Consider the following 19,723-nt stretch of genomic DNA (forward strand, 5'->3'; position numbering starts at 1 on the left):
AATTTAAATCCTTCTAGCTGTATGTTCCATTTGTCAGTTTCATCCCACCAAGTTTCTGTAATGGCAATAATATCATATCTGCCCTCTTTTACTTGAATTTCTAATTCTCCCTGTTTATTCCTCATACTCTGTGCATTGGTATATAGACATTTGAGTCCATTTTGATTGACCTTGTGTTTACTGTCTACATAACCTGTGTTATGCCTGACTGCCCCTATTTTCTTGCCACTTGTGTGATTCATGCACATGGTATGGCAATCACTATTACATGCTTGGTTTTGCTTGACAGCAGGAGTGATAATCTTACCCACACACACATCTATGTTACATGCATTTATAACCCTATGAATTTTAGTTTGCTGAGGACAGAGATGTTCTGTATCTATTAATTCTCTGTCCCTATTGTTGTTGTTGTTGTTGTTGTTGTTGTTGTTGTTATTATTATTATTTTATTTCTTAATATGAACTATATATAAAAACATGAAAATAAATAAATATGAATAGGATGAAGTATGATTACTTTGTTATTCTGTTTGGGTTTCAGAGATTGAATGACTGGACCAGATTTCTGTTTAATAATATTTATATCATAATTTTGGATTTCAGGGAAGAGCTTGGATTAGAGTAGCACTTATGGAAAAACACTTGTCTGAATATATTTCGGCAGCTTTGAGAGATTTCAAAACAACCAGGTATTAAATATTTTGTTAAATAAAGTAGATTTTAAGTTATTATTTAAAATTCCCAGTTATTTATCAGATTTAGTCAGAAAATGATAACATGCGTGCCATCCAGTGAAGCTACGTATTGGAAAGCAGACAAAAGCAAACACTTTTGTATTATATTGTATTATATTACTTCTTTACTGATCACAGCATGAATTTGTAGAATTCGTTATCATAAGACATGATGTTGCAACCAAATTTAATGGCTTTATAGTGGAAGTAGATTAATTCATGGAGAAGAGGGTTATCAAGATTACTGGTCTTGAAGACACCCTGCTTTGGTCTTCCAAAAATCAGTGGCAGCAAATAATGGTGGGAGAGATGTAGCTTTCCACAGGCACTATAGAGGCATCTGTAACTTATGTGAAAAAGAAAATGCAACACTAAAATAGCTTATTGGCCTCATTAAGCAACACTGTTCTTATGCTCTGAATAAGTGTGTGTGTGTGTGTGTGTGTGTGTGTGTATAAAAGTTCCTTTCTACCCCAATTGCAGCCTGATATATTTTTAAAAAATATATAATAGTTAAGTTTTATCCTAAAAATATGCAGACATCTTTATTCTGAATAATTTGTTTATAAATAGGCCCATAAATACATCAAATCCAAATAGTTCTATAGTATCTCTGATATGTATAAACAGAGAAGGTAAATTAAATTACTGTACAAATGAATAGTTTTCTTAGCAATGTAAATTAAAATTTGGTAGCTCTTGGCATTTACCACCATCACTAATTTGAATATTTGGCATGTTATTTGTTAATCTTTTTCTAGAAGATTCTATGAAGATGGAGCAATTGTATTGGGAGAAGAAGCAAACATGCTAGCTGGCATGCTGCTCGGACTCAATGCTATTGATTTCAGGTATTCATTCTTGTGAAAGTGAAATGAACAATTTTATTTAGTAGGACAGCGATGGCGAACCTGTTTTGGCTCGCGTGCCATAAGTGGGGGGAGCATAGGGGGGGCGTGTTCAGGCGTGGCACAACCATAATGCAATGTGCGACCCCCCTCCCAGTGCGTATGCATGCACTACAGGCGCGACCCCCCCCCATTTTTCCATGCTTTTTTTGGCCTTCCTCAGGCTCCAGAGGCTTTATAGGAGCATGGGGAGGGTGAAAACAGCCTCCACCGCCCCCCCCCCCGGAAGCCCTCCGGAGGCTTCAGGGACATTGAGGAGGCTTCCCTGAAGCCTCCAAAGCAGTCAAAACGACCCTCCGAGCAAACTGGAAGTCACTTCCGGTTTGCTTGGAGGGTCATTTTAAGCCCTCCGAAGGCTTCAGGGACCTTCAAGAGGCTTCCCTGAAGCCTCCGAAGCAGTCAAAACGACCTTCCGAGCAAACCAGAAATCACTTCCAGTTTGCTCGGAGAGTCGTTTTAAGCACTCCGAAGGCTTCAGGAACCTTCAAGAGGCTTCCCTGAAGCCTCCACAGCAGTCAAAACGACCCTTCGAGCAAACCGGAAGTCCGTTCCTGAACTTCCGGTTTGCCCTTAGGGCTGTTTTTTTGCGCTCCCGAGGCTTCAGGGAAGCTCATGAAGCCTCCGGAGGGCCTCCAGGGAAGTGGGCGGGGCTCTTTTCGCCCTCCCCAGGCTCCTATAAAGCATCTGGAGCCTGGGGAGGGCGAAAAATGGCTTTAAAAAAGGGTGAACTCAGCTGGCCAGCGCAAGCATGCCCTGACAAATGGCTCCGGGTGCCACCTGTGGCACGCGTGCCATAGGTTCACCAACACTGTAGTAGGATATAGTTGATTTTGTAATTAACTCATTATTGGTAAAAATGTCATATTTAAAATTAGTAAATGTGTTTATTTATTTGATGGACGTAAAATTTTAGAATATAGAATAACAGAGTTGGAAGGGACCTTGGAGGTCTTCAAGTCCAACCCTTTCTTCAGGCAGGAAACCTTATGCTATTTCAGACAAATTGTTGTCCGGTCTCTTCTTAAAAACTTCCAGTGTTGGAGCATTCACAACTTCTAGAGGCAAATTGTTCCACTGATTAATTATTCTAAGTCAGGAATTTTTTCTTAATGTTAGGTTATTTCTCTCTTGATTAGATTCCATCCACTGCCTCTTGTTTTGCTCTCATGTGCTTTGGAGAATAGGTTGATTCTGTCTTCTTTGTGGCAATCCCTAGATATTGGCACATTGCTATCATGTCAACCCTAGTCCTTCTTCTCATTAAACCAGACATACCCAATTCCAGCAACTATTATTTATATGTTTTAGCCTTCAGTTCCCTAACCATCTTTGTTGCTCTTGTCTACGCTCTTTCTCAGCATCCTGGTGACCAAACCTTATTGCAGTATTCCAAGTGTGATCTTACCAAGGCATTATAAAATGTTATTAACACTCATATGATCTTGATTCTGTCCCTCTGTTTATGCAGCCTAGAACTGTGTTGGCTCTTTTGGCAACTGCAGCACACTTCTGGCTCATGTTTAAATGATTGTCCACTAGGACTCTCAAGATCCCTCTCATAGTTACCAGTATTGAGTCAGGTGCCACCTATACCTTACCTGTGTGTTTTTTTCTTGCCTAAATGTACAACCTTACTTTTTTTCAACATTGAATTTTATTTTGTTAGATAGTGCCCAATATTCAATTCTGTCTAGATTCTTCTGTATATTAAGCCTATCTTCTGTAGGGTTGACTATTCCTGCCAGCTTGGTGTTTGCAAATTTGATCATTTCCCAATCTATCCTCTCATTCAAATCATTGATGAAGAGTACTGGGCCTAAAACAGAGCCTTGGATTATCCCACTGCATACTTTCCTCCATATAGTTGTAGTTTCATTGAGGATTATATGTTGAATGTGGTTGGTCATCCAGTTACAAATCCATCTGGTGGTGATGCTGTTTAACCCACATTTTTCCAGGGCGCTGCTCTGGAGAGTCCAAAGAAGGGTTAAACACAGCCAATCTGCCCAGAACTGAATTGAAAACTTTAAGCCACGCCTCTGGTGCTGACTATCCTCAGATTTTTTCAATTCAACTAGCCCAGTGGACGCGCTTAAAATTTTCTCCAGTTCTAAGATTGATTCCTTGGACTCTCCAGAGGAAGAATAATTTTTTAACACAGTGTAATTAAGGATTTTTTAGAGCAGGCTGGTGAGTTTTAAATTAAGTTTTTTTTTTCCCCTTTTTAATTGGTTTTTTCTCACTTTCGGCTCTCCTGGAGTCCGGGGCTTTGCTCTGGCTCCTCGAAGCCGCAGGCAGCTGTTGGGGGAAGCGCGTGGGTCGGAGTGCCGACGCCAGCGCTGTTGGGGCACCCCTACTGGGGGCCGATTCCCGCTGGAAGCCCTCCGTTGCAATTTGTGCTTCTAGCAAGTCAAATTGCGGTGCGGGCTTCCAGGGCAGCCATTTTGGCTTCTTCCCTCTTCAAATTTGGCGCGCAAAGCAGCGGTGAGTTTCGGCCGCCATTTTGGATTGCGCAACCTTCTGTTTCCACTTTAAAAGTTTTTTGCCGCAGCTGCCTGGTGCCTGGCTCTTTGCAGGAGCCGCGTGGAGTCAGACTTGGCCGGTGTGACCGGCGACCTGGGCCCCAATCCAAGCAAGTGATAGCGGCGTGGGATCGTGGCCTGCTGGGTCGCCTCCCTTACTCTCCTGCAGGCGCTGGGAGCGAATTCTGCTCGCGCCTAAAAATTCCAAAGCTACTTCAAGCCTTGCAGTTTCTCTGTCTCCTCAGGAGCATCGTGCTGCGGTGGGCTTTCTGGAGGTGGTGAGTGGTGGTTTTCCCATCCCCCTACTGTCCCAACCAGTGATTGTTACCATGGCAGATCAGGTCCCTGAGAGTTCTGAGGGTGTCTCTTCCAGAGCCCCTGTAAGACAGGCCGGGAAAGCTGCCAGGGAGGCCATTAGAGGGAGTAAGCCTTACTCCAGGCATGGCCCCAAGCAGGGCTCAGGCCTAGACAAAGATGCATTAAGGCGCCAGAAGGCCTTAGAAAAACAGTTTTCCAAAGCCCAACAACAGGCCCAATCTTCCCTTTCGGTGTCTCCTGGGGAGCCCTCCAGGGAAATTCCTCCAGCCCAGGGAGGCCCCATTTCTGATAGTGAAGAGGAAGGGGATTCCTTGGCCATGGCAACTTCTCCAGGCCATTCCATGGCTGATCAGGCTGATCTCTTTGCCTGTCCCTCTGATATGGAGGAGGGACCAGCTCCAATGAGGCCCTTAGCCCCTCAACAGCCGATCTCCGGGCCCACTCAAGGGGTTCGCCCCATTGAGGACCAAGGGCCTAACTTATCCACTGAAATGCAGGAAATAATTAACAGGGCCATTTCCCAGGGCATTAAGGCAGGCATGCGAAAAGGTGGCAAGCGCACTCGCAAGACCCACCATTTGCAACCCCAGGAGGATTCCAGAGAGATGACTCCTAGCCTTCCACCCCTGTCCCTGCATTCTTCAGTGGCTTCCAATGAGTCAGACTGGGAGGAGGAAGAGGAATTTCTTCCTAGGCAGGAAGCTGAATTCTCTGGGGATGAGGCAAGCCCCGCCAAAAAGCTGGCCTTTTCAGGCTTATTTAATTTGGATAACTTCAAAACCATTTTAGATAAGGCTAAGATCTCAACTCACATGAGGTCCACCCCCCCCAGCTCAAGAGGTTGTAGACCCTGATGATCTATCTGGGGATCTCTTTGAGGAACCCATTTCGGTCCAGGAAATAGTTCCTGTGCCCAAGATGTTCCTCAATTTAGTTCAAAGACAGTGGGCGCAGCCAGCTACCATGGCTACCCCCAGCAGCCATGACAAGAAGCTATACACGGTGGATGCCAGCCTGGAGGAGCTGCTCAAGCTCCCTCCTATCGATCCCCCTGTAGCGGCTCTTACCTCCTCTTCTGTGCTCCCTCCTGATCTGTTGGAGGGGCTCAAGGCTGAGGACAAGAGAACCGAAACTGCTTGTCACAAGACCCATCAGGCAGCTGCATGGGCTATTAAGTCCTCCGCTTCGGCCTCCTTTTTCTCCAGGGCTGCTCTCCTGTGGCTGAGGCAGTTGTTGAGGAAGATACCTGCCAAGGACGTTAAAGTCAGGCAGGATATCAATAAGATCATGGCAGCCACAGAGTACACTGCTGATGCCACTCTGAATGCTGCTAAGTTTGCCTCGCGTGCCCTGGCGTCTAATGTTACTTCCAGACGCCTCCTGTGGCTTAGGCACTGGAATGTGGATATGCGCTCCAAATGGAAGCTTGTTACTGCCCCCTTTAAAGGGGACAAGCTGTTTGGTGAGGTCCTTGATCCAATCCTTGTGGAAAACAAGGACAAAAAGAAAGTGATGCCACCAGTCACCAAGAAGCCTGATCGTAAAGGTCCTGGCTCTTACAGGAGGCAGGCCTTTCGGAGCAATGAGCCCTCCACCAGCTCCGCCCCCTATCATCGGGCGTATCCCCAGCAGGGTGAGCGGTCCCAGGACTGTCAGTCCTTTCGAGACAGAGGTCGCCAGCATCCCTTCTCCAAGCGGCCATTTCGGGGAGGGCTCCGGCTCCCGACCCTTTAGGAGGTATAAATGACCATCACAGGTCAGCTCCCATAGGAGGGCGGCTGCAGTTGTTTCACGCCAAATGGGAGCAGACCACGTCGGACCAGTGGGTTCTTCAAACGGTCCGCATGGGTCTCACTCTAGAATTCTGGTCCCCCCCTCCCCGCCACTTCATCCGGTGTCCAGTTCCCTCAGGGTTAGTCAAAAGATCCCTCGTGGAACAGGAGATAAGGCACCTCAAGGAGATCAGGGCCATAGAGCCTGTCCCAGCAGGCCAGGAGGGAAGAGGGTTTTACTCCATCCTGTTTCTGGTCCCCAAAAACTCAGGAGGGTGGAGGGGGATATTAGATCTAAAGAGGTTCAATCACCACGTAACATATCGCAGGTTCAAGATGCAATCCCTCCAGTCCATCTTGGGGTGCATCAGACCAGGCGATATACTAACGTCCATAGACCTCAAAGAGGCCTACCTCCAAGTCCCTATCCGCAAAGCCCACCGCAAGTTCCTGAGGTTCTCTTACGCGGGCCTCCATTACCAGTACCGGGCCTTGCCATTCGGCCTGTCATCGGCGCCCAGGACATTCACAAAGGTTCTCGCAGCCGTGGCGGCTTTTCTACGCTCACGTCCGGTCAGACTCCACTGTTACCTGGACGATGTTTTCATTCTGTCATCATCGCATCAACAAGCTGTCAGCGACCTAGAACACACCATGCAGGCGCTCCGGGACCACGGGTTCACCATCAACCTGGAAAAAAGTCATCTCGTTCCCACGACCAGACTGAAGCATCTAGGGGCCGTCATCGACACCACTTCGTGCACGGTATCCCTGTCCCCGGAAAGGGTGGCCAGCCTTCGGGAGATGGTCGTTCAGGTGCAGCGGTCACGACTAGTCAAGGTAGTTCAGCTCTCACAGCTCCTCGGCAAGATGATCTCGTGCCTGTCAATCGTGCCTTGGGCGAGACTTCACTCCCGTCCCCTTCAGTGGCTCCTGCTTCCATATCAAAGAACAAATGAAAGCAGCTCAAGAAGACTGATTCCAGTTCCAGCAGAGGTACGTCGCTCTCTAAAGTGGTGGTTGTCTCCGGCCCTGTTAAAGGGGTCGCCATTCAAGGAGCCAGTCAGGCTCACCATCACAACGGATGCCAGCCTGTTCAGTTGGGGGGCCCACTGCCACAACCAGCTCGCACAGGGCAGGTGGTCCCCTTCCGAAGCCGCTCACAGCATCAACTGGCTGGAGCTGAGGGCAGTCAGGCTTGCGCTCAAGCGCTTCCAGAGCACCGTTCAGGGCCACCACGTGCGCATCATGACAGACAATGTCGCCACCAAGGCGCACATCAATCGACGGGGGAACGCGCTCCAGATCCCTGATGAAGGAGGCGGAGCTCTTGGGTCGATGGGCGGAGAGGTATCTTCTTTCTCTTCAGGCAGAGCACATCTCGGGCACGAGCAACACCCAGGCGGACTGGCTGAGCAGATCCACAGTCGACCACTCGGAGTGGCGTCTACAACCGCTGCTGTTCCAGCAACTGTCCCAGAGGTTCGGCCTCCCGCTGGTGGACCTGTTCGCCACCGCTGCCAATGCGCATCTTCCGCGGTTCTTCACAAGGTTCCACGACCCGAGGGCGGAAGGAGTCAATGCGCTGCACGGCCCGTGGCCGAAAGGTCTGCTTTACGCTTTTCCCCCGCTACCTCTTCTTCCCAGAGTCATCAGGAAGATCCTAGCAGAGGAGGTGGAGGTGCTGCTGGTAGCACCGTACTGGCCCAGGAGAACCTGGTTTGCAGACTTGGTGAGTCTTTCGATCACACCACCATGGCGGATTCCTCCACAGGACATCTCTCTCAGCCAGGGGGCCCTTCAACATCCAGAGCCCCAGTGGCTGCAGCTGGCCGTCTGGCACTTGAGAGGGATCTCCTAAGCAGAGGCAAGTTGTCAGACAAGGTGATTGGCACCATCCAAGCGTCACGACGGCAGACCACGACACACATCTACGACGCCACTTGGAAATCCTTCGCCAGTTGGTGCACTGCTCATGGTACGTCTGCGCCCCTTGCTTCGGTTCCTGTCATCCTGGACTTCCTGTAGGAAGGTTTGGACAAGGGCCTGGCACCTAACACCCTGAGGTGCCAGGCGGCAGCCCTGTCAACCATCCTCTCAGTTGAGGGCTACGCATCTCTTGGCCGGAATCCGACCATCCGCAGTTTTCTCAGGGGAGCGACCAACCTGAGACCCCCAGTGGTCCACAGATACCCATCTTGGGATCTCAATGTAGTGTTGCGGTCCCTCATCGGGCCCCCGTTTGAGCCACTTAAGACGGCCAGTCTCAGACACCTCACATTCAAGACGGTCTTTCTGGTCGCTATCACGTCTGCTCGTCGCATATCGGAACTGGCTGCCTTGTCAGTCAGAGAGGACTTGTGTCTCATTCGTAACGACAGAGTAATCCTGAGGCTGGATCCTTCTTTCATTCCGAAGGTCAATTCCTGGTTTCATCGGGCGCAGGAGGTGGTCCTTCCGGATTTTTGTCCGCATCCTCGGCACCCGAGGGAAAAACGCTGGCACATGCTGGATGTGCGCAGGACTATTCGCAGATACATCAAGCGCACGGCCAGTTTTCGGAAATCCGAATCTCTATTTGTCTCCTTTCAACCAGCTTCTCAAGGCAAGAAGGTCTCTTCATCTACCATCGGTGGATGGCTGTGAGCCTGCATTGCGCTTGCCCATGTTTTACAGTCCGTTCCTGTGCCTCGCAATATCACAGCACATTCGACTAGAAGCGCCGCCACCACAGCTGCCTGGTCTACACAGGCACCGATTGAAGAGATCTGCAAGGCGGCCACCTGGACTTCTCTGTCTCCATTTGTCTGAAATTACAAACTGGACAGTTTTGCATCGGCGGAGGGGGCCTTTGGGAGGCGTGTTCTTCAGGGCATCCATACCAGCGGAGCGACCCTGATGGCTGAGCCTTCCCGCCCTAGTGACAGTTAGCTTGGGCATGTCCCTTCTTTGGACTCTCCAGAGCAGCGCCCTGGAAAATGACCATTGTCTTACCTGAAGGGTCCTTTTCAGGGCGCTGCAAGGGAGAGTCCACCCCGCCCTGGGGTCTATTCTCCGCTGGTGTTTGTGAAGGCACAGTGTTGTTTTGTTGTTTCTGTTATTGTTGTTTGGACTATTTTTGACTTGTTCCATATTAGACTTCCAGTTGAAGTTTCAGCGCGCAACTGTTCCACGTCTTCATTGAATAAATCTGAGGATAGTCAGCACCAGAGGCGTGGCTTAAAGTTTTCAATTCAGTTCTGGGCAGATTGGCTGTGTTTAACCCTTCTTTGGACTCTCCCTTGCAGCGCCCTGAAAAGGACCCTTCAAGTAAGACAATGGTCATTTTCTATTTTATCAAGTAGTAGGTTGTGATCTACTTTATCAAATGCCTTACTGAAGTCAAAGTAAATTATATTTACAGCATTCCTGTGGTCTAATTTTTGTCATTTTGTTAAAGAATACAATAAGATTTGTCTAGCATGATCTGTTTTTGATAAACCTATTTAGGCTTTTGTTTATTACTTTGTTTGCCTCTAGGTGTTTGCAGATTCATTGCTTGATTAACTTTTTCAGTATCTTCCCAGGTATTGAGGTCAGGCTGATAGATCTGTAGTTTCCTGGATCCATTTTCCCTCTTTTTTGAAGATGGGAACGACATCAGCTCTTTTCCAGTCCTCTGGCAGTTCCCCAGTGTTCCAGGATCTTTGAAACTATATGTTCAGTGGTTCTGAGATCACATTTGCCAGTTCCTTCAGAACTCTGGAGTGTAATCCATCTGGTTCTGGTGATTTGAACTCGTCTAGGGTGGACATGTGCTCGACTGCTTGTGATGACATAGACATAGCCATGTGTTGTTCTGGGCAATATCACAAAACTAGTTTTCCATTCATTTCTTTTATAATATTGTTAACTATTTCTACATCTAACCTACAGTTCTGGTATTTCCTGATAGTTTTGTGTCCATGCATTGACCAATTCTGATCTGCTTATCTTTCTAGATCTCACCCAAGACTTTCTCATGTAGAGCTGCATTATACATTATAATTAGATTTTAAATGATTATGTATGATGGATTTCAATCAGAGATGTTTTACATATGCTGTGGCTAGTTAATGATAACGAGTGGCAACTTCGTTGTCATTTCTTTTTTATTTTATCTACGAAGATTGTAAGATCAAATAGATTATTTTGCTTTCCTTTAAAAGTATTGAATTCTTCTCCAGTACATATAAAATCATTAAAAAGAAATATTTGGGGAAAGTGTTCTATAAAAACATTTTGGCATTTTGATTGCTGGTGAAATGGTGGGTATGTCAGAATCTACATTTAAGGCTGAATTCTCTCATGTTAAATCCTGTTCTTACATAATTTTTGCAGTGGTGATTTTACGAAAAAATGAATTAAGTGCTGAGATTATTTAATACCTATATGTTTTAATGTTCTTAATTTCTGATTTCTCACTCCACATCAGCTTCTGCCTCAAAGGTGAAGCTTTGGATGGCAATTATCCAGCTGTGATAGATTATACACCATATCTGAAATTCACCCAAAGGTATCTGTTCAGTCTGTAAAGTTCATCTGTGCTTTAAAGATTTCTTGTAATATATTTTTGTATGGTTTTTATTTCACATATTGTTTTTAATACTTTGTGATACTTTCTATTGGGAAGGGAAAGAATGAAGGAGGAGTTCCAAATGCCATTGAAAATGTTTTTATTGGAACATGATATGTATCATAAATGAATTGTTTTCTCGTGGCTAGTCATAAAACACAGTGGTTGAAGGACTGCCTTCTCAGAGTCATTTTCCTGTAGCCATTGTATTTATTATAAATGTAAGTGTAAGGTAGCTTTTTTCACAAATCTTGTAAAGGTTTAGACCAGCATGTATTTTGTATGCAATAGAGTACTCATGCCTTAATATATATGCAGACAAATCTGTTACAACTCTCCCTACGTCCCACTTTTCCATTTAGTGGTCCCATAAATATGTTTTTCTTTCTTTACTTGAACTACTGAATATTTTCTTGAGCTTATTTTAATATACAAGACAAGTTGATAGAAGTTAGAAAGAAAATGGATACATTGATCATAGATATAGTTATAGAAGATATAGGAAGTGGTAGTTATATACAAGTTTGATGTAAAAGGAACCATCCAGTATCTGCACAATACGACAATCTGTTCTGGATCATAGAATCATAAATCCTTTTCCTTCTTATACCTGTAACAATATAAATATGTGCTTAAACCATCCTTAGCTGAGATTAAAATAGTATTTCCCCTTTTTATTTCAACACCATCATAGAATAGCTGGAAGGTATATAAATTATGTTAGATTTTGTACCTGTTATCTTGGAGGTAATCTACATGATAGCAGTTACTTGCAACAGGAATAATAGAGGCAGAATTGGACACAACAGCGGGGAAAGGAAACTGATCCATGAAGAAGTAGATAGCACTTTTCTGCAATGAGGAAACACTTAGCGAATGGATGATGCGTTAGCTTTTGTTTTTAGGCTCTAGAATAATTTTTGCTAATTCATGATTATAAGATTGATCTCTTATTGGAATATCCAAAAACAAGCAATTTTGAATAATTTTCAATTTAAATTTTGCAAGTTATTGTTCTTAGCTTTTAAGTTTGATTTCTCAGTTCTGACAGCATCAGTAGTGATGAGGAAGAGCTAAGAACACTGGGCAGTAGTGGTAGTGAAAGCAGTACTCCAGAAAACATTGGTCCTCCTTTCAGCATGGATGAGAATAGCTGGTACAACAAGTGCAAACGGGTTGAACAGAAATACCTCCTCACTCTGGAACAAAAGGTAAACATTAATTGAGATAAAGTGGCTGAAAATAACTGGTATATTACAATTGTTACAGTAACATTAATTCAAAGATTTAATTTAAAAAAATAGTCTTACAAAATGAAAATTATTATTTATTTAATGTAGCATTGTAATATTTTTAGTTAGCTATGGTTCTGAGAACAAGGTAATAGAAAAACTGCTTGATCACACAAGACTTACTTCTTGATCAGATAATATTCCTTAAGTTGTTGTATCTATTGAAGCTGAGAGGCAGCCAGAAAGCCTTCTGGCAGAGGAATCCTCAATTGTTCTTTTTCTTCCATCTTTTTCAAATTCAAATTCAATTTCTACCTCTTGTTCCTGAAGCAAGAAAAAGCACAGCAAGCAAAACTTAATGGCAATGTAGGAAGTTGTCTCTTAGTAAAGTCTTTAATCATTGATAGCAGAGATAAAAATTTATGCTCTTTCTTTTAAATTTGTATTGTGCTATATGGAGGAGGCATCCATACAGGAAGTGTGAAGCATTTCAGTTTTTATTACATATATAGACAAAATGCAACATATATAGAGTCATCATTATTGATCACAATGCACAAAGAGATATTCTTTTTCTAATTTATTAAAGATATTAAAAGCCTTGATTTAAGATTTTATTACTGAGTTTGCTTCACTTTTTTTACCCTCTAGTGACTCTTCTACCCGCGGAGATAGTTGGATTTGTTCTACAGGGACTGTTTCAATACTATAGACAATTTCCAAGGAGTAGTTGCAGATCTCTACTATTTTCTGTTCTTTGGCATTTTTGAAACTCTGTCAGTAAGCTTGCTAATCAACCCATGTAAAAGACTGGAAAGAGAGAATAATATTCTTACATAACATTTTAGATGGACATTTGTAAAGGCATTCAGTCTTTCTCTCGTAAATGCTATTATGCCTATTTTCAGTTCTGCTTTAATTTTCTATAACTAATATTTTCGAGGTTCAACTGAGTGGAAAAGTAAGCGTTATTTTTTGAAATTTAAAAGCTGCTTGTTTGCACATTATTCTGGATGGCTTACACTTTACATAATGAGCAATCATCACCCAAGTCCTAGAAGAACAGTCAGATTATCAGTGCATATGTACTATACATTCTTGCTATGTAGGCCTTTAAATTGACCCAGAAACTATGTATATAGCTAGCAAATAACTTCAGTATCTGCATTTAATATATAAGCAGTAATATAGTCCATTTGAATGATTTTTTTCATAGGTTATATATCATCCAGCCCTCATGTCAAATTAAATATATTGTCAAAGTACTTTTAAAACTAAAAGTTCATGAAATACTTATGTTTCTAGGGTTATCTAGAAGAGCTAGTACGCCTCAGAGACACTCAGCTGGCTGAATCCATCTCTCAGAAGAAGGCCTTGCAGCAGAAGATAGAATCTATGAATCTGGCTCATAAAATGGAAAAGGAACAACTTGAGTACATCATTGTAGAACTGCAGGATCAGCTGTAAGTTAGTTATGGTACAGATGTTTTCCTAAATATGCTGTTGACTAAGATTTTTTTTAATAGAGAAAAGTACACTTAAAATGTTGAGGAATATTAATGTTGCTAAAATTAACTTTTAAATTTAATAAAAGTTACTAAAATTAACTTTTTTCTTTACAAAAGGTAGAAAGGCTGTAAGTTGTATCCTAGTTTTTTAAACACACCTTTTTTCCTAATGCTTAATTTTTAAATATTGTAAATATTATATAGCATATTAAGAATCATCAATTCCAGTAAGTGGATTCAACATTCATCTTTGGGTGCCATTTCAGCACCCAATTACTGTGTTAACCAAACTAACATCAATGCACAAAACAGAAGCATTAGTATCTTTTCTACCTGAAATATTTGTCCCAAGCCACAACTAGATAATCTTTATTGCTTCAGTGAAATTGTACAACTTGGTTTTGAAAGCTTTGAGAGTTCTAAGCACTAATCATTTCCCCTTTCCTTTGCAAATTGTTAATTTATATTCTTTGGGGGGGGGGGTTATGCTGAGGACAGAAAGTGACTTTTTTATTTTTAATTACTTAAAAATCATTCTAGAATATGTCCCTAATATGCTTTTTAAAAGTCACCTGGACTTTGTTTTTTGCTTTGAAAACATTTTGCTTCCCATCCAAAAAGCTTCTTTAGTGCTAGATTGAAGAAGCTTAGATGAGAAGCAAAATGTCTTCAAAGGAAAAAAAAAATCAAGTCCAGTTGCCTTTTGAAAAACACACTTGGGACCTGGAATGATGAAAATTCCATAAAACTCTAGAATGGGTTTTTTTCAGAGTTTTCACTGAATAATATCTTGGGATAGGAATGGACTTTTTTTCTTTATCAGAAAATTTGTCAGTTTTCAAATGAAAGTATGTAAAAAGGGAAACATAATTTAATATATTATGGATGATTGAAACTATTTTACACTATTCTCAGTAAAACATGATGTATGTAATTTTTAATCTTGACGCCCAATTGCCAGAAAATAATGAAGATATGACTGTTCTTTTTGAAAAATTAAGAGTGTAAAGATACATTACATACTCAGCAGTAACGCTTTGTTGACTTCATTTAGTTATTTAATACAATTAAAGAATAAAACATACACATGATAATATAAATGAACATAAAATAACCCAAACTCTGAAATGATAAAATAAATAAATACATTTTAGAGTTTAACTCATGCTCACAGTAAAAAGAAATTAAGAAAGCTACTTTGCATCCATCATTGGTCAGGCGTATTTGTTTTGTTTTGTTTCATTCTTGGCTTATACCAAAAATTTGCCCACTTTTAAATATGTTTCTAGGTATGAGTTATTAAGCAAAAAACTGACTTGTAATTCCTTTTTATTATAGCATGGTGGATCTTAGAGATGAGATAAAGAGAGTGTCATACTATGCATCTTTTAGAAAGATAAATTCCATTCATTCAACTTTCCAGAAGTCTTTTATATTATATTATTATATTATATATAAGTTATATATAATAGAAACACAGTACAATATAAATACAATACTATATTTATCTAGTAGAATAGCTGCAGACAGTTTCCCTTTTCTAATTGGAAAATTGATATATTCAATAAAGTGTAGGAGATGAAAAGGGAGGGGTTAAGCACATCATCAATCTTGAAAACCTTTGTGTCAAGAAATCTACTGTATTTTTCGGAGTATAAGATGCACCAAGGTTTTGAAGAAGCAAATTTAAAAAAAAGTTTTTGCACTCTGCAAACCTCCCAGAAACAGCCCGCATTTTGCGAAAACGGCCCATTTTTTGCCCCCAAAATGGGCATGGATAACCTTTAGGAAGCTTATAATGTTCCCCCTGGGGGCTGTGGGGGGCAAAATTGAGCAAAAAATGGCCTGTTTTTGGCTCATTTTTGTCCTCCCCAGGAATTTTCTGAAAGCCTCCTACAAATTGTACATGGCCATATTGGTGAAGGGGGTGGGGTTTCGGGAAGCAAAAATGCTGTATTCAGTGTATAAGACGCACCCAGATTTTCAGCCTCTTTTTTGAGGGAAAAGATTGTGTCTTAAACTCCAAAAATATGGTAAGTCCAGCCCACCTTGAATTCTGTCACTCTTATCTACCCCCAATATGCTTTGACCATTAATAGTACAGATTTTTGTAAAAAGCATTAGCACACAATAAACCCATATGCATTTCAATTGCTTGGACTCCTGTGCTTGACATAAATAATATGTTTGATGCAGAGTACTTTTGATTGTATTCAGGTTACAGTAACTTCGACCTAGTATCATTAAATATTATCCCTGGAAGTTTGAACTAACCTGAACCTGCAAGGTTTAAACAATCTTTTGAAATCTGTTTCTCTTCCACCCCCATTCTCGGGTTTAAGTTGGAGTCTGTCTATCCAGTGTGCATTATTTGTTTCACTTAAAGCAGAGGTGTCAAACTCAATTTCATTAAAGGCCGCATCAGGATTGTGTTTGACCTTGGAGGGCCAGGTTGTGTGTGTGTGTGTGTGGCTGGGAGCGGGCATGATCATGGTGGACGTGGCTTCGGTGGGCTTTTGACACAGGCTCAAGATGCATTTTTTCCCCTTTCTTTATTTCTACATTTCTTTACTATAACCATTTTCCTACCTCTTCTTCCAGATATTACCGGCAAACATGTATTACTATTCATACTCCACTAAACTTTTCATTTCTAAATTTATACCCTATTGTTTAATAGTAAATTGCTTTTGCAGGCAGAGAAGCTATTTATACTACTTTTTTTATTCAACTAATAATAAAAATAAAATAGCATAAATAACATGATAATACAAGATCTAACAGCAGAGGTAAATTTCCAGGATAATAAATAGAAATGGCTGTCAATTATAGATTATTGAGTGCAGATTAAGTAAACCTACAGTATGAAAAATGAGGCATTAAACTGTAGTATTAACATAGGATGTTGCTTGTTTTCTATCCAGATGAGGCACTTATTTGAGGCCACATAATTGTAATCCAATCCAATCCACTCCTCCTGCAGCACACTCTGCTGGCTGAAAATGGGCTGCACGGAAGCCCAGTATGGCCTCCGTGTGGTCCGTTTTTGGCCTCCCCAATTTCCTGCAGCACTTAGCCAGCTATAAATGGGTTATGCAGAGGCCCTACATCGCCCGTTTTTGGCTGGCAGAATGCTGCTGGAGGCTGGGAGGCCAAAAACGGGCCCGTTTTGGCCGGCAGAGGCATCGTGGGCTGATATTTAAAGGCTGGCCCTCTGGGCCAGATTTAAGCACCCCACGGGCCATATCTGGTCTGCGGGCCTTGAGATTGACACCCCTGTGTGCTTTTCCCCCATTATATTTATTTTTGATTTTCTTTTATTATTATCTCTTTGTAATCTATATACTACCCAATGTTTAATTGGACTGCCTTTTAAATTAAATTATGAATAAATATAAATGAATAATCCTATCCCAGAATAAAGAAACAAACATATATACATATATACACATAATATTTCACAAAACCCAGATTTCTTTTCCTAATGTGTGTCCGTTTTTGATGAAGCACTCAGCACAATAATGGCCTCTACCAGTCTTTCAGACCTAAATATATAGTGCAGTAGGCTGCCTACACATCATTCGTATATAGTAAAGTGGCTACATATAGTCAGATGAGTGGAAATCCTAGGTATTAAATTATTCAGCTTAATACACAAATGTTTAGGTACCCTGGTCAAATTATATATTTCTGTTAGAGAAATCTTACACTAGAGATTTCTAATTGATGCTACTGCCTTATTTATTTAATTGACTGATTGATTGATTGGTTTGCCATTAATCTCAACCACAAGGTTACTTTGATGTTAAAAAAGAATAAAACAATGCAACAATATATGTACAATAAGAATAAAACATTATAAAATTTAAATTGCCAGCTATAAATAAAGCTAAATGGTGGGTGGGGAAGTAGGTGGAGTGGGAGAAAGATGGGATCTGTAATTAATCTATCCACAACTTCCAGCATGATATTCACTCAGGACCCCAGGCCATCTGGAAGAATCAGATGTTCAAGCTCTTGTGGAAAGTCAGGAGGGTGGGAGCCGATCTCACTCTGCAGGCAAGATGTTCCAAAGGGCAGAAGCAATGGCAGAGAAGGCTCTTTTCCTGGACCCTGCCAACTGGAATTCCCTTCTGCATGTCTCTGCCAGCATGGAAGGGGTGGGCTGATCCCAGTGGGATGAAGTGATTCCTCAAGTAACCTGGAGTCATGCCATGAACATCTTTAAACGTAATAATCAACACCTTGAATTGCCAGCAGCCAGTGCAGCTCATGAAGCAGTAGTATCACATGGGTGACTCTAGAGGCCCCAAAAGCTGACTGCCACAGTACTCTGCACTAGCTGTAGCTTCTGAATTATCTTCAAGGTAGCCCCATTAAAAATTATCAGAGAAATTGATCACTCTAGGAACAGATTACCTTTAAAAGATTCTGTTTTAATTGGTCTTTTGGGGTTTTGATAACTATCATTAATGAATGAATTATGACCACCTGAATGACCATTTATCAATACCATACACTTGTCACATTTTCATGTCGAAAGAGACAAGGTGTGAATTATATTGTAGCCAGAAAATTCTAGGTTGAATTATATTGTAGTCAGCAAATCCTTAGGAGAGTATGCCAGCACTAAACAAAAGAAAAAGAATATATTTAAAAATTACAATATTTGTAGAGTATGAGGTGCTAGCACTAAACAATAGAAAAAGAATATATTTAAAAATATATTTTCCAAGGCAAGGTGCAGTTATTTATTTAATCAATTTATATTGCTCCTCTATTCAACATAGGACAGTGTAGATCACAATAAGTAGCAATAATTAAAAATGCATAATAAAGCATAAATGTATAGTCTGAAATAACTACATGTAAACACATATGTGCTGTGTGTGGGAGCCCTCATTCAGTGGATCTTATTAATCTCATCCAAAGCTTGAATTAAAAAAAACAGGTATAATGCTTTTTGAAAGGCAAGCAGAGTAAGGGTCAACCGAATCTCTGAGAGAAAGCTTTTTTAAAGGATAGGAACAGTAACAGAGGAGACACATTTTCTTGGTCTTACCAGTCCAACTTTGCCTAAATGCAGGAACTTTAAGCATACTAATCCTGCCAGGTTTTACTGGATAAGCCAGTGATGGCTAACCTTTTTCGGATTGCGTGACAATAGCGGGAGCACAGGGATCCTGCCGGGGGTGTGCTATGCACGCAATTTCCCCACGCACATGCATGCGCGACCCCCACTGCTTTGGGCGCACGATGGACCCTTAAGAGCCTGGGGAGGGTGAGAACAGCCCCCCTGGAGGGCCCTATGGAGGCTTCCCTAAAGCCTCCGGAGGGCGAAAAATGGCCCTACAGACAACCTGGATGTTCTGGAATGGTGATTTCCGGTTTGCCCGTAGGGCTGCTTTTCACCCTCTGGAGCCTTCAGGAGTTCTGTTCCTAAACTTCTGGCTTGCGCGTTGGGTGGTTTTCTGCCCTCGGGAGGCTTCAGGGAAGCCTCTCGAGGGCAAAAAACAGCCGAAAAAGAAAGCTGAAGTGCGCTGGAGCTGACGGGGCAGTGCCTTGCTTGCCCTAATAAATGGCTTCGCCTGCCACCTGTGGCACACACCTCATATGTTCATCGTCACAAGGATAGGCAAAGATAATTGGAAGTAGATGATCAGGCTAGTCCAGTCTGGTCCAGTATCGTATAGGGGTTTATATATAAGAAATGACACCATTACATTAAGAAGTTTATTGCTTTGTTTTCTGTATTTCTCTCTTTAATCTTAGTAGAAAATACAACAGTATTTTTGTGACCTCTCTTGTGGCCTGCTCATTAGACACTCCATCAGGGGATGTCTTCTCCAGCTTAGACTTCTCCAGCCTATCTCATAGGAAGATGAAGTTTAAATTATTTTTTGCTGTTATTAGGAGTTACCTAAAGATATGAAGTGAGTCTCAATGAATAAACATGCAAAAGGGTTGCGGTGGCTCAGTGGCTAAGGTGCTGAGCTTGTCGATCAGAAAGGTCAGCAGTTTTCAGTGATTCGAATCTCTAGTGCCGCATAACGCAGTGAGCTCCTGTTACTTGTCCCACCTTCTGCCAACCTAGCAGTTCGAAAGCATGTAAAAATGCAAGTAGAAAAATAG

General features: G+C 42.2%; 1 protein-coding gene across 4 annotated transcripts in view; it reads left to right on the forward strand.

Annotated features, from left to right (window-relative positions):
- RUNDC3B (RUN domain containing 3B) overlaps positions 1–19,723 on the forward strand; it is an 80,795-nt gene that overhangs the window by 47,071 nt on the left and 14,001 nt on the right. For 3 of the 4 annotated variants that reach the window (XM_081969885.1, XM_081969882.1, XM_081969884.1), the window contains 5 exons: positions 607–692; positions 1,499–1,588; positions 10,711–10,791; positions 11,894–12,062; positions 13,389–13,546. In XM_081969885.1, coding sequence (XP_081826011.1) covers positions 607–692; positions 1,499–1,588; positions 10,711–10,791; positions 11,894–12,062; positions 13,389–13,546 — 584 coding nt within the window. The remainder of the gene's footprint in view (positions 1–606; positions 693–1,498; positions 1,589–10,710; positions 10,792–11,893; positions 12,063–13,388; positions 13,547–19,723) is intronic. The other variant, XM_081969883.1, reaches the window with a different exon arrangement.

This window comes from Natrix helvetica, assembly GCF_964273705.1.
Source record: "Natrix helvetica genome assembly, chromosome: Z".
Taxonomy (NCBI): Eukaryota; Metazoa; Chordata; class Lepidosauria; order Squamata; family Natricidae; genus Natrix; species Natrix helvetica.